This window comes from Phlebotomus papatasi, chromosome 3 (genome assembly GCF_024763615.1).
Source record: "Phlebotomus papatasi isolate M1 chromosome 3, Ppap_2.1, whole genome shotgun sequence".
Classification (NCBI taxonomy): Eukaryota; Metazoa; Arthropoda; class Insecta; order Diptera; family Psychodidae; genus Phlebotomus; species Phlebotomus papatasi.
In genome coordinates, this window is record NC_077224.1 from 42959641 (window position 1) to 42972557 (window position 12917).

The 12917-nt window shown below is 31.2% G+C and overlaps 1 protein-coding gene across 7 annotated transcripts in view; it reads left to right on the forward strand.

Annotated features, from left to right (window-relative positions):
• LOC129805754 (calmodulin-A-like) overlaps positions 1 to 12917 on the forward strand; it is a 135615-nt gene that overhangs the window by 113878 nt on the left and 8820 nt on the right. For all 7 annotated transcript variants that reach the window (XR_008752118.1, XM_055853884.1, XM_055853879.1 and 4 more), the window contains one exon: positions 7156 to 7440. Coding sequence is in view for 6 of the 7 variants with exons in the window: in XM_055853884.1 (XP_055709859.1) it covers positions 7156 to 7440 (285 nt within the window). In the remaining variant the exon portion in view is untranslated. The remainder of the gene's footprint in view (positions 1 to 7155; positions 7441 to 12917) is intronic.

Consider the following 12917-nt stretch of genomic DNA (forward strand, 5'->3'; position numbering starts at 1 on the left):
AGTTGTTAGAGTAATTTGCTAAAACACGGACAGCGCTCAAAGTCGGACACACTGAAATTCGGACATACCGAAAGTCGGACTATAAAAGATGACTTCAGCCACTTCAGCACAAAAATTTTATATAAATTTGAGCTGTATCTTAACTCATTAACGACGAGACACTTTTTATGGACCGAAAATCAACAATAAAAATTTAACCGATAAACAAAATTAATGAAACGTGTTATATATGACTTTGAATTTGAACTATCCAACAGAATCTGATTCGGTGTATTTTTTACCTGTACAAGCGATAGGGACAAAAATAGCCTAAAAATTTAAGTAATTTTTCTGACTATACCAATGAATAATCATTTTCAGTCTAATGAAAGATATTACGTTTAAGTATTGTAGTTTCTTTTTCCAAAACGGGTTCACTTAAAAAAAATTGGAAGTATAAAAAAATAATTAAAATAATTTTTAAATATGAGAATTTAAAAATTCGTCACTTTTAACACTTGGAAGGACCCTAGTGGCAGCCGCTGCCAATTTAGTTTTCAATTTAATTTTTTTATAGTGAAGAATATATCATTTCGCCTTGAGGCCTGATTGAATGCCTGCAGAATTTATCTGGCTATTTGTTCGTTATAAAATTTTTAATAAAAATTAAATATTAATGTAAATATATTGCAAAAACAAAAAACTGCACTCGGAAGGACCAAGTGGCAGTTGCTGCCATAAGCATTTTATATGGGAGTTTGACGTTCTGCAGATGTAATTTTCTTGATTGTTAGTGTATAAAAGCCTTAAAAGAACAAATTGAAAGTGTTTTTACAAATTATTGAGAAGAATTATGGGAGAAAGTGACATGCCTTTAAATACGTCAGTTTTTGAATGCTTCAACTTTTCTCTTATTTCCCAAAGCTAAAAATTCATTTTGTTAAGCGAAGTTAATAGAAAATAGTTAATAGTATTAACTATTGTTCATAAGGTGAATTTTTGCTTTGAAAAATAAGAGAAAAATTGAAACATTCAAAATATCAACATATCAAAATATTATGTAAAATTCGATAAATGGCAGCGGCTGCCACTTGGTCCTTCCGTGACACTTTTAGTTAGGGTTCTATGAAGTGTTAAGCTTAAATATTTACTTTATAGCAAAGAGCTGGAGACTTGCAAAAAAATATCCTATATACATTCAATCTCCTACATTTGCAATTACGTGCAAACATAAGAAGAAAATAACTTTAGGTAGTCAGGAAAAATTATTTTCTTAATGAGACACCGGTGTTCAAATCGTCCTTAAAGGGTTAAGTGTCCGCTTTTTCAAATTTTTCTCTAAGTCTTTGGATATCTTTCTAATGGGGTTATTTTAACCCTTTAAAAAGTCTTGTGCTGACTAATCAGAGGAAAACATAAGATCGTCGGAGGTTTTCGTCCTTAAAGTCTTATATGATGGTATTTCAAAATACATCATTGTGCTATGCACTGGTTTAGCCTTGCAAACTCACCCCAGAGAGTTTATTTAAACTAGGGTGTATTGAAATGTTATTCTAAGACACGTACCAGTGAATCATGGAAAATATCTTCTTGTGGTTCATTTCTGAGATAAAATCCACTGCTGTCTGTTATAATCTCCCTAAGAGTGTCTCAGCTAAAATAAAATGTTTGCTAAATTTTATACATAGTTTTTAAACTAGAGAGGAAGTAGTTTAATTAGGGTAAGTATGAAAAATTTCGGCTTAGTTGGACTATGGTCCCAAGTTTAAAATGTAATATTTTTTATACAAATTGAAATTTCTAGTTACTTCTTTGTTATGAGTGTTGTTTGGAACCTTGAAAAGTAGTATATAAGTTTTATTTATTTTAAGTCAATTTCGAAAATACTTAAAGTGAATAAAAATATAGACATTGCTTTGGGTAGTACTCCGGCCATTTTGAGTAGAATTTCAGGCACCTTGTTTGTGACAATCTTGTGTGAAACAACGGATAGAAAATTTGAAAACATTATACGGAACGATTTCAATATTTAGTGCCCATGCTTGATACCATTGGAAGCTTCGTAATGACTAAATTTTTCCTATGTTTCTCAATAAACTGACTCCGCAGTGACTCGTTTTTAAAATATGGTTGCGATGAGTCACATATATATTGTGAAACATAGAAAATTTAGTCATTACGAAGCTTCCAATGGTAAGCATGGACACTTTCCCCTACACATAATGTTTTGAGATCTTCTCCAATTGTTAACGAACGAGATACAAATTTCAAGATCGAAAATCAATTTTCAATTAAGACTTCAAATTAGACTATTTTGAATATTGTGATTTGTTTATGAACTAATTTAGAAACGGTCAGAATTACAATTCAATAAACACTCAAAAAGATTAGTCTTTACGATTTTAACAGATCGAGCATTTCTCAAATTATTTTCGTCATTGATTTTCTATGAATCATTTCCATTAGTATATATTTCAGGAAATTCCCGTGGTGAAAGGGAAATTTTCCACGAAAAATGAAGTTCACCGTCATGAATTCTGTGAATTAATTTTCTCAGAAATTCCATTAAAAAAATTTAGCTTATAAGATAAACTTTAATATCTACATTTATCTTCTTTAGACATTTTGGATTAATTTCTCCTTTCAACAAGAGAAATTCTTATGAATTAAGGTTCGGTGTTGTGCTGAAAGAGTATGTAACATTAATTTGGGAATTTTGGCAAGGAGGATGTCAGATGAAATCAAGAAGTAAGTGACTTAGAAAAGGCTGATGGATGGCTGTTTCATGCTTTAGATGCTTTAGAAATATATTTACTTTAAGTTGTATATTGAAGATATGCAATGTGCCATTCTAATGTACTTCCCCCATTACGAAAAGCTGCACTTATATACAACCATATAGTAAACTTTTATAGGAAACAAGTGCAAAGTGACTTTTGTGTTATCATAAAAGATCAATTTTTAACATGACGAAACATTGACATTGGTAGCTAAAATGTTGTAGAAATCTTTCCATGTTTTATGTTTAGTATATACGTGTTTTAAATAAAATTGTTCTTTCAATTTAAAAGACAACGTTTTTGAAGGAATGGAATTGTTTATAAATATCTTAAAGAGTCTGACAAAATATAGATGTAGTTAAACTAACATTTAGGGGAAACTGGGGCACCACAGTGCATGGGGTATCACCGAACACTGATTTTTATTCTTAAACTACCTTAGCTATAACGGTCATTTCTTCACTGGACAAGAATCTCTATATTTCTATGATTTCATACAGATCTTGTCCTCTGAAGTCAAAAATATAATTAATAAATCGTTATAGAAATAATCTTTAAATAAATAAATAAATAATCTTTAAATAAGTAAATCTTCCTGTCTGTCAAAGAGCTTACCTTTAAAGACCGTCCAGGCTGGAACTTTCTCGTATTTACGAGAAAAGCGTTGACTAGATGATCAGCCCCCGGAACTTATCCCAAAATCGTAAGAGAAACTGGGGCAGTAGTAAACTAAACATGGGGTAGCTTTAAGCACTGCAAATTTTTAAATTAAATATTAGACTTCAGATGATGAGACCTATAAGAATTCATAGATACTATAGGGATCATTGTCATATCCACTCAAAAAATAGTCAACAAGTTCAAGTAGTGTACACATAAATTGATTATTACATATGTTAGCTTATTGAAGTTTTTTGTTACATAGACTTCAGAATCTGGAATCATCAGGGTCAAATATCAATCGTAGACTCATAGTTTCACACTAAGGTGAGAATTCGCAGTTTCAGTAGCTAAGAACCCACATTTTAAATGAATAAGGACAAAGTTCAATACATGTGAAATAGTAAGGTAAACTCTCTCCGGATGCGTCAGGTCGTCAGGGATGTTTATCTTTTTAGGACAGAAAGGAACGAATAATTTAAAAAAAAGTCGTATTTTCTTGTCCTCAAAGACTAAACATCCCTGACGCCCTGACTCAACCGGAGAGAGTTTATCTTCCTATTTTCTATGATATTTCCCACGTCAGTGCATTAGGAATAGTTTAGTGAAGCCTCTAATTACATTCCTAAAATTCCTTTTTGGAATTCAAAAAAACGGACTGCATTCTGAAGCAACGGAATGATTTGAGTACCATTATTATAACTATTAATGAGATATTTAAATAGTTTATCACTGTAATCAATTTCGAATTGACAGCCTCTCATTCAAAATAATTAAGTACGTTAATCACATTTGCGGAAAATATTTGATAAATAGATTTTTCTCTCTCTTTTCTGATTTATGAGGATGTGGACGGAGAATTGGACTTTTCTTGATATTTTTCTGATTTATTCTTGTACTAAGTTTCGAAGATTTATGACTTTTTCATTAGGTATCGAATTGATCAGGAAAAAACTAAAGGGTGCATGGGCTGGCCATGCATGGCTCTTGAAATTATAAAATTCTGTGATAAAAAATAACCATATAAGAATTATATTAGGGAATTATATTATATTACGGAAAGGCATTTAGACTTCGAACAGTAGGGGAAACTGGGGTACCACCAAACACTTCGATTTTTTAATGGGATATTCGACTTCAGAGGATAAGACCTATAGGAATTTATAGGCACTATAGGGATGCTTGTCCACTGAAGGAATGGTCGAGATAGTCCAAGTAGTTTAGAAATAAAAATTAGTGTTTGGTGGTACCCTGTGTTTGGTGGTGCCCCAGTTTCCCCTAAATATTTTTCCCAAATTTCTTTCAATGAATTTGACCTAATATTTTTTCACGAAATGTGTGACTTAAGACAAGCTATTAAAATATACTTAAAAATTACTATATAGATAGATCAGATTCATGAAAGGAATAGGGGAGACCGGGGCAGGATTAATCACGTATAGTAGTAGATAGTGGTATCTTGGCTTGTCTTCGAAGGAATATTGAGGAAACCACTCTTTATTCTAAATATGTACTTCCTTTAGATTAGATAGAAGCCAGCGTTTTAGGATTTTTAATAAGGAAAGGTTGACACTGGATGATGTCGAGAGAGCTGAAGCTCGAGACATTTTGCAGTTTTGTTAGGTTTTAATTGATTTGGAGTGAGTTTGTTGGGTAGACATAAAGGGACCAAATGGAGCCCAGGTGTATGCAGCCAACCAATCGAATTACACTCCCTACATGCAATCTAATCTGTACTTCCCTTACTATTCATTGAAATATTTATCAATCAGCCTCATAGGGTAACGTGTGGTATTTCGGGACACTTTTTAGCACTTTCAAGTTTCAATCACCTTAACGACTTCTCAAATTATTTTTTTTCTTTGTTGATAAAAATATTTATGTTCCTTATGCTATCCAGAATAAGATTCTTATCGAAAAATGTTGATATATAAAATAGCAAAAAATGTAGCATATTTCGGGACAGTTGGGTATTTCGGGACAGACAAAAGTCGTTATTATGCAAATAAATTTCACCAAGCCTCATTATTTACCTTCAAGTTGAAGTTCTAAACTTCACTCTTTCATAAAAATTTTGTTTAAATTTCACCTTTAAAGTGACTTAAATCGAAAAAAACTAAGCACTGTTTGTGTTGACATCTGCAAAATTAACCACACTGAAGGTCTTGTAAAAAGTGAAATGTGACATTCACAATTCACGCGTATTTCACACTTTAAATTAAATAAAATTTCAGAAGTTTTATGTTTATCTGATACGTAAAGAGCTTAATATTTCATATAGAACTTAAAAATAATTGGAAAATAAATATTTATAGGTTTTTTGATACCCATATTATGTCACCCATAATATGGGTATGTTAAAATACCCATATTATGTCCCGAAAAGCACCTTGTCCAAAAATACCACACGTTACCCTACAAACATTTTTTATACAAATTACACGCAATGAAAAATTTTATTTGATGGCTAATTCTACCCCGGTCTCCCATATAGGAAAAATATGAAGTGTTTGAAGCTGGAATGTGTGCGAAACCTATAAGCTTTTCTCTTTAAATATTCAACATCCAGTGTAACTACTTGGACTTAGTTTGAATAGAGTTCATTCGCGTTTGGCAAACTGATCTTAAAAATAAATTGTGATGCGTGAATATGCCCCGGTGCTCTCTAAATTGATACACTGCACTAAAAGACCTAAATAAATCTAGAATTTAGGTAACCCAGAGCAAGAAGTACAATTACATTCGATTGATTTTTACTAAATCAGAAAGGTGTGTTAGCATCAGTCAGAAAAAAAACTTCAAAAACACTTTCAATGTTTAAAAAGTGAAAATGGTTTAGAACGTTTCCCAACGTCTTTCACAATCAGTAGACCATTTCTTTGGCAATGAAGGATAAATATTTTCATGTGCAGGTGAAATAATGTGTGAAATGTGTGATAATTTAAATCGAAATTTCATGCGAGGGTGGAGAAATGCCTTTGGTGTGTCTCTCTATATTACTCTAATGATCTTTTCTCGCATCGTTCATTTAATTGGTCGTATAGCAACAGGATGGAATTGGCAAAAGTATTTTGTGGGAAGATATGCTATTCATATTGTTTGTCCCAAGTATTTTCATATGTCACAACGGAAGAGAATTATGAGACGCTACACTCACACTTTAGAATTCATGCATGGGGTTTTTCTATACGCTACGCTAATAAGTTATAAATATATTTATAAAATGCTGCTACGCTCATGGTAACTTTTAATATTGGAGCCTTAAAATAGATATAAAGTAATTTGTATGTTCAAGTTGAACTTGCTGTAATATAGCTGCTTTTTTTTCCTTCCCTCGAGCACAAAACACTTTTTTTTTATAATAATCCAAATGATAAATTACAAAAACATTTATTGCTATATCATGAACAAAAAGAAAAGTTTTATATATTTTCTATTCAATTTCCTGTGTGAAAATCACCCAGAAGTTTATCCATGTGAATTGGAGTGAGATTTGAACGAAATATTTTGTACTCTGGCAAAAGATGAATGAAAACATCACACACAATCATCTTTCCGTTTTTTTTTTCTTAATTTTAGTGGAAATTTTGTGAACGAGGAAAAAATAAATTGATGTGAATGATTTTCTCATCAATTTATTAGTCCACAAGTTTCCAAACAAACTCAGCATAATTTTCGTGTGAATAACGTGTTTTATTCCAAACTCACATCTTGCATTTGTGGCCTATTTTTGCAGGCCCGGAACAAGCCTGCTGACGGAAGTGGTCATTTGCGGCAAAGCTCTGCGCAACGAGAAAAAACCCCATCTGGACAGAGAGGTGCTCCTGCAAAGGCCACTGCACATTCGGTCAAGGGACCAGCACCGGCCAAGCAGCAAGCTGGAGGTGGAAAGCCCGGAACTCCAAAGTCAGCATCGCAGCAAAAGGTGGCCGTTGCAGTTCCGCCACCACCGCCTCCAGCTTCCAAGAAGAAGCCCAAAAAGAAGCATCAGCAGCACGATTTGATTGTCCGTATCGATTTGGTGAGTATCTGCAATTTCATATCTCCTTGTCTCATTTCTATGAAATATGCTCCTCCGACAAATTGCCCATTTACCCTTATATCATGGCCATTGATAAGAAATATTTCATCAATTTTATTGATCCAAGCACAATAGTGAGAAAAAGTAGAAGAGAATTTTTGTGAAGAATGTGAAAAATACTGAAGAATTTCATTTCAGTGAGATATACTGAAGTTATTAAACTCGGAAATATTTACATATTTACTAAAACAAAGGGAATTTAAGTAATTTTACTTCGTATTTCCTGGCATACTTGCAGATGCAACTAGCTGCAGTGTGCAGTGCTTTTGATAAGGGGAAGTGGGGTACCTTTGAACTGGGGGACCTTTGAAATGGGTTTTTTTCTGCTATCACTTCACAACTGTTACAGACTTGTCGATTATTTAAAGGCTTTAAATATCATGATATAAAGCCTTTATGACGATTGAATTAGGAACAATTAAACCAGAGCTGTGTTATCTAAAAACTAAAAAACATTAAAAGTAGTTATGGCTAGATTACGGGCTCTTTTGCAACTGTTAGCAAAAATGATAAAGATTTCCGCAAAAATTTGAAGTCCTTTGATTTGAAAGGCACGAATTCTCCGGCGAACACCGGAAGAGCTGCGACTACATAGAACTCCGCTAGGCACATAATCCAAAGTTAATAAGAAATATTTCTAAATATATCCGTTCCGTTTATCATGCTTATTAAAGTAAGTTCATTGCAGAACAATAATGAGAACATTAAAGAAATTGTGATATAATTGGTTAGTAATTTAAATGTTTTTTTTTTTAATTTTTAAGGTCCTGTCCTGTAGATAATCATAAAACAAGAATACAAAACTGATGAACTAAAAAAAGTCAATATTTAGGGGAAAATGCCCAATCTTTGCACAGTCCCAAGCTTGATAATGACTAAATTTTTCCTATTTCTGGATAAATGTTAAAATGTTTTTAAAATTTGGATGCGATGAATCATATTTATTGAAAAACATAGGAAAAATTTAGTCATTATGAAACTTGGAACCGTGAAATGCATGGGCACTTTCCCTTACCGTACATGAGGTCATTTTGCACTCCGGGAGTGCTTGCATCTCGGTTATTCGTAAGTTTTTCCGTAGTTCTAGAACAAAGGTCCGGAGACCATAAGGGTACTTAAGGGCGGTCTAAAGATCATCCTTATGCGTTAGAATTAAGGAAAATCTTACGAAAAGCAGAGGTGCAAAGTCAGCTGAGGTCCAAAGTCAGCAGAGGTGCAAAGTCAAGCTCGTGAAAGTATTAAATATGCGTTTTAACAAGTTTTGCCCCAGTCTCCCCTATATATTTAAACCTATTAATTTTTAATTCTAAAAAAGTTGTGGGAGAGCCTATATATATATATTTATTTATTTTTATTTTAGAGGCTAATATATATTATATACATTTGGTCAATAAAAATAAAAAAAATAATAGTTGAAAAAATCAAAGTTGATTAATATATAATAGAGAACATTACAAAAATTTCAAAATGAAAAATGGAAAAAATATTTTGTCATGCAACCATGTTCACTAAAACGAACGCAAAAATCCCGAATGGGCCAAAATCTTGAAAATCAAAACTCCCAAAGTCAAAATCCCAAATGGATCAAAATTCTGATGCTAAACTAATATTTTTCCAAATTTTGGATTTTCATGATATCGATTCATGGACAATTTTGGTTTTTCGTGATTTTGGCTTTCGAGATTTTGGTGTTCGGAATTTTATATTTAAAGATTTTAGTTTTCGGGCTTTTAGTTTTCAAAATTTTAGCCTTTTTTGATTTTGGCTTTCGGAATTTTCGTTTCCGGCATTTCAGTTTTGAACATTTAGGAATTTTGGTTTTCAAGATTTTGGTTTTAGGGATTTTGGCTGACACTGGTTATTTTTCAAGGTTAAAATTTTTCATTATTTATTATTTTACTGACTTTAATTTCTTATTGACTAAATGTATTTTGCCTTTAGTTTGAAACTTTTTCATATTATGATTGTATGGACATAGATTCTATTCTAATTTTATCTAATTAACATTTTAAATTATATCCTTAGTTTTCTAACAGTAATAAGTAAATTTTTGGTGTTTCATGAACATTACAATAAGAAATTTATTCGCAATTTTGATCGAGAAATAACAATAAATATTTAAAAGGGCAAAAAAAATAAACAGTAAAAAATTAAGATTGGTCAACAAAATATAAATTTCATAAGAACCTCTTTTTTTGCAGAAAAAATGAGATCGTCTTTATTTTCTCTTTGCGATAATTTGGATTTTAATTTCACTGTTTTTTGAGTTTTCATTTGTTTGACTGCTCAAATTTGTTATAATTTTTGAGGAATTTAGTTAGGAAAATATCTGTTGCACATTAAGATTTTTACTAATAGAATAATCAACAATCAAATAACGATATAAGTTTAAAAAAAATTATAAATAGTTTTATTCGCTAAAAGTAAATTATTTTTGATTAAATGTTTTATTTATAACAAATCGATTTTGGTGCCAAATAAAATTGAAGACAAGAAAAAACTAAGCTGCAAAACGATAGTTCTTATAACCTTGTACATGGAATAGCAGTCATATAAAAAATTTCATAAATGATAACATGTCTCTCAATACCAATGGAAAATTCTTGTAATCCGAATTTAATTCTCTTTTCTATATCCTCTCTGTCCATCATGAAATAGAGCATCATTTCGATTTTGATGGTGATAGCGTCTAATGCAAAAATCCAATTCCTAAATGGACCATGTAATTGTTGAATGGACATTGCTCAATTGTATGTAGGAGTGCTGAAATTGGTGAGCGATGATATTATTTTTAGACTCATTCGTTTGTAATCAATGAAGAAACTTTTCACCACTGAAATCCACCACAAAAATAGATCCAAATAAATGAGGAGCTATAATAAAAAAGTTAAGAGAAAAACTATTACTATTTCTGTGACATATACAATTAAAATTTCACACTTCTGCTCATCACTTACCATTTCAAGGTTGATGATATCAACCTTCATTGGCTTCAATTTTATTGATTCCAGATTTTTGCGAAAAGTTGCCTTTCAAAAGTTCATACTTACGGGTTATACTTCTTTCTCTAGATTTTATAGCACTTTTAAAATTTATATTTGAGGTGTCAGACTCGAAATATAGTGGTGAAAAATAAAGTTTTGCAGAGAAGAATATTTCATTTTAATTAAGAAATTGAGAAGTTGTATTTTATAAATTACTCCAAAATTTTTCCATCTTAAGAGTGGTATCAAACTTGCATTAAATTGACGAAAGGATTAACCGATGTCAGTTTAAATGCGAAACAGGCCATTTTGATATAGAAACATCTAATAAATTCAAATTAAAGTCTACTTTAAGCATTTTTGTGCAATATTCATGAGCTCAAACTTAATAAATCTACAATATTTTAAAACATGGTAAAATATTCCAAAACCTAATTTAATTTCTTAGAAAAGTTTAAGGGAAATTATTTCTCTTTACTTTTATCAATATATTCTGCCATAGAAACTTTTGCAAAATATCCGAGGGGCTGTTTCAGCATTGGAATACATTATAACGTGAAATTCAATTTTTTTTTTAAAATAATCTTGACGAGATCATCCAAAATATTATTCTTTAAGAAATGTATCACTAAAAATAATAGCCGTACTCACTATGGCGCTGTTATCTTGTAATATCGTTATCTCGTTATCTCGTTATGTTCTCGTAATGTATTTTATAAATGAAAAATTATAACAAGATAACAGATTACGGAGATTACGAGATAACAACGCCATAGTGAGTACGGCTAATATTTCATTTTAATAAATAATAATATTAAGATAGGCCAGCAAAATCGGACGATTTTGACGAGTCATTTGTTAAATTTTGTTGATTGATTTCTTGCCACATTTTTCTTTAATAGAAGTCGGTTGATATTTTCGTAAACTTAAGATAATCTAAAAATAGAAAATTCAATAGAAACATTAGCAAATTGTGAGATTGTTTCATGCAAATAGTACTTATAATAATAACGCTATGATCTAATAATTGCCCTATTTATTTTTGTTTTATTTAATTATATTATTTATTTATTTATTTATTTATTTATATATTTATAATGACAATGCGTGCTATTGGGATTAAATCCCTTGAAAACACAGAGATGGTTTAAGCAAGTAAAGAGACAGTTAGCGTCCACCGCCATCTTAGCGGTGGTGACCAACCTCCATAGCAAAACAGTGGAAAAGCTCCTTCACAGGTTGTATAAGCCGTCTGAGCCAACCAAGTTCAAAAAGTATTTGAAAAGGAAAAAACGAATGAGCAGTAAAGAATTAAATTTGATCAGTCATGCCTTTAACAGATTATTAAAAAAAATCATACAATCAAAATTCGCGTCCCTTTATTTCTCAAAAGATTTGTAAAAGTCTGTCTCGCTGTTGATGTTCAAAATCAGAATATGACTGCGAAAGAGTACGATGACTACACAGAGGAAAAAATTAAATGGATCGTAAATATTTAAGGATTCCACTGGGGTTGGTTACGCAATCTTCTATCATTCCCCTGAGTGTACCGGGGTCTATCAGGGCTCTAACCCGCATGAAGGTACATTTGGCGAGGAAAAGGCTATGTGTCTTACCCTCCCATCTAGACCCCATCTTTTTAGTTAATTTATACATTTAGCAACAATGCTAGATACAATATCGACTTTTCAGAATATAAGTCGAACAGCTCGATTTTTTACAAAAATCGTATTATTCACTTTTTGGATACTTCTTTATACTACCTTTCCTGTGAATATTATACTTGAAAGATAATTATTTTAAAAGTTATAGAGATAGTAAATCTCAAAAATCCTATATTCTGCATGTAAAATCTCAGCTTCAAATCACTCTCCTGTAAAATTTGCCTATTGCGAGTTATTCGTTTCTTATTCTGAGTCGTCGATAAATCCTACAGCAGTTAAAAAGTTGTGATTTGATGTCCACTGCCGTCTTAGCAACGATAATCAACCTTCACAATAAATCGGTGGGACAGATCCTTTAAAGGTTTTATGTAATTTCATATGGAAAAATGGGAAAAATACTCAACATTTATTTATATTTTTATTTATTTATTTTTATTCATTCATATTTATTTTATTGACAGAAATTTTACAAAAATCAAAATTGAAATCTAATTCTAGATTCATTTTTAAATTATTTTTACCGAAATTAGTATAAAAGTTTAAATATATAACCAATTTCAACGCTGCCGTTCAACGTTTTCTGTGTTAAAAAAGAAAACGTTATTGAAAGGTTAAAATAGAGAATGGAAGGAAATGTTGAAAATCTATTGAAATCCATGTGATATATATTTTTTATTAGTCAATAAATAAAATCTTTTATTACGATTTTATTATTACTAAATCGTAGATTTAACTATTTTCAAGGTATGTACTTCTATAGAAAACAATA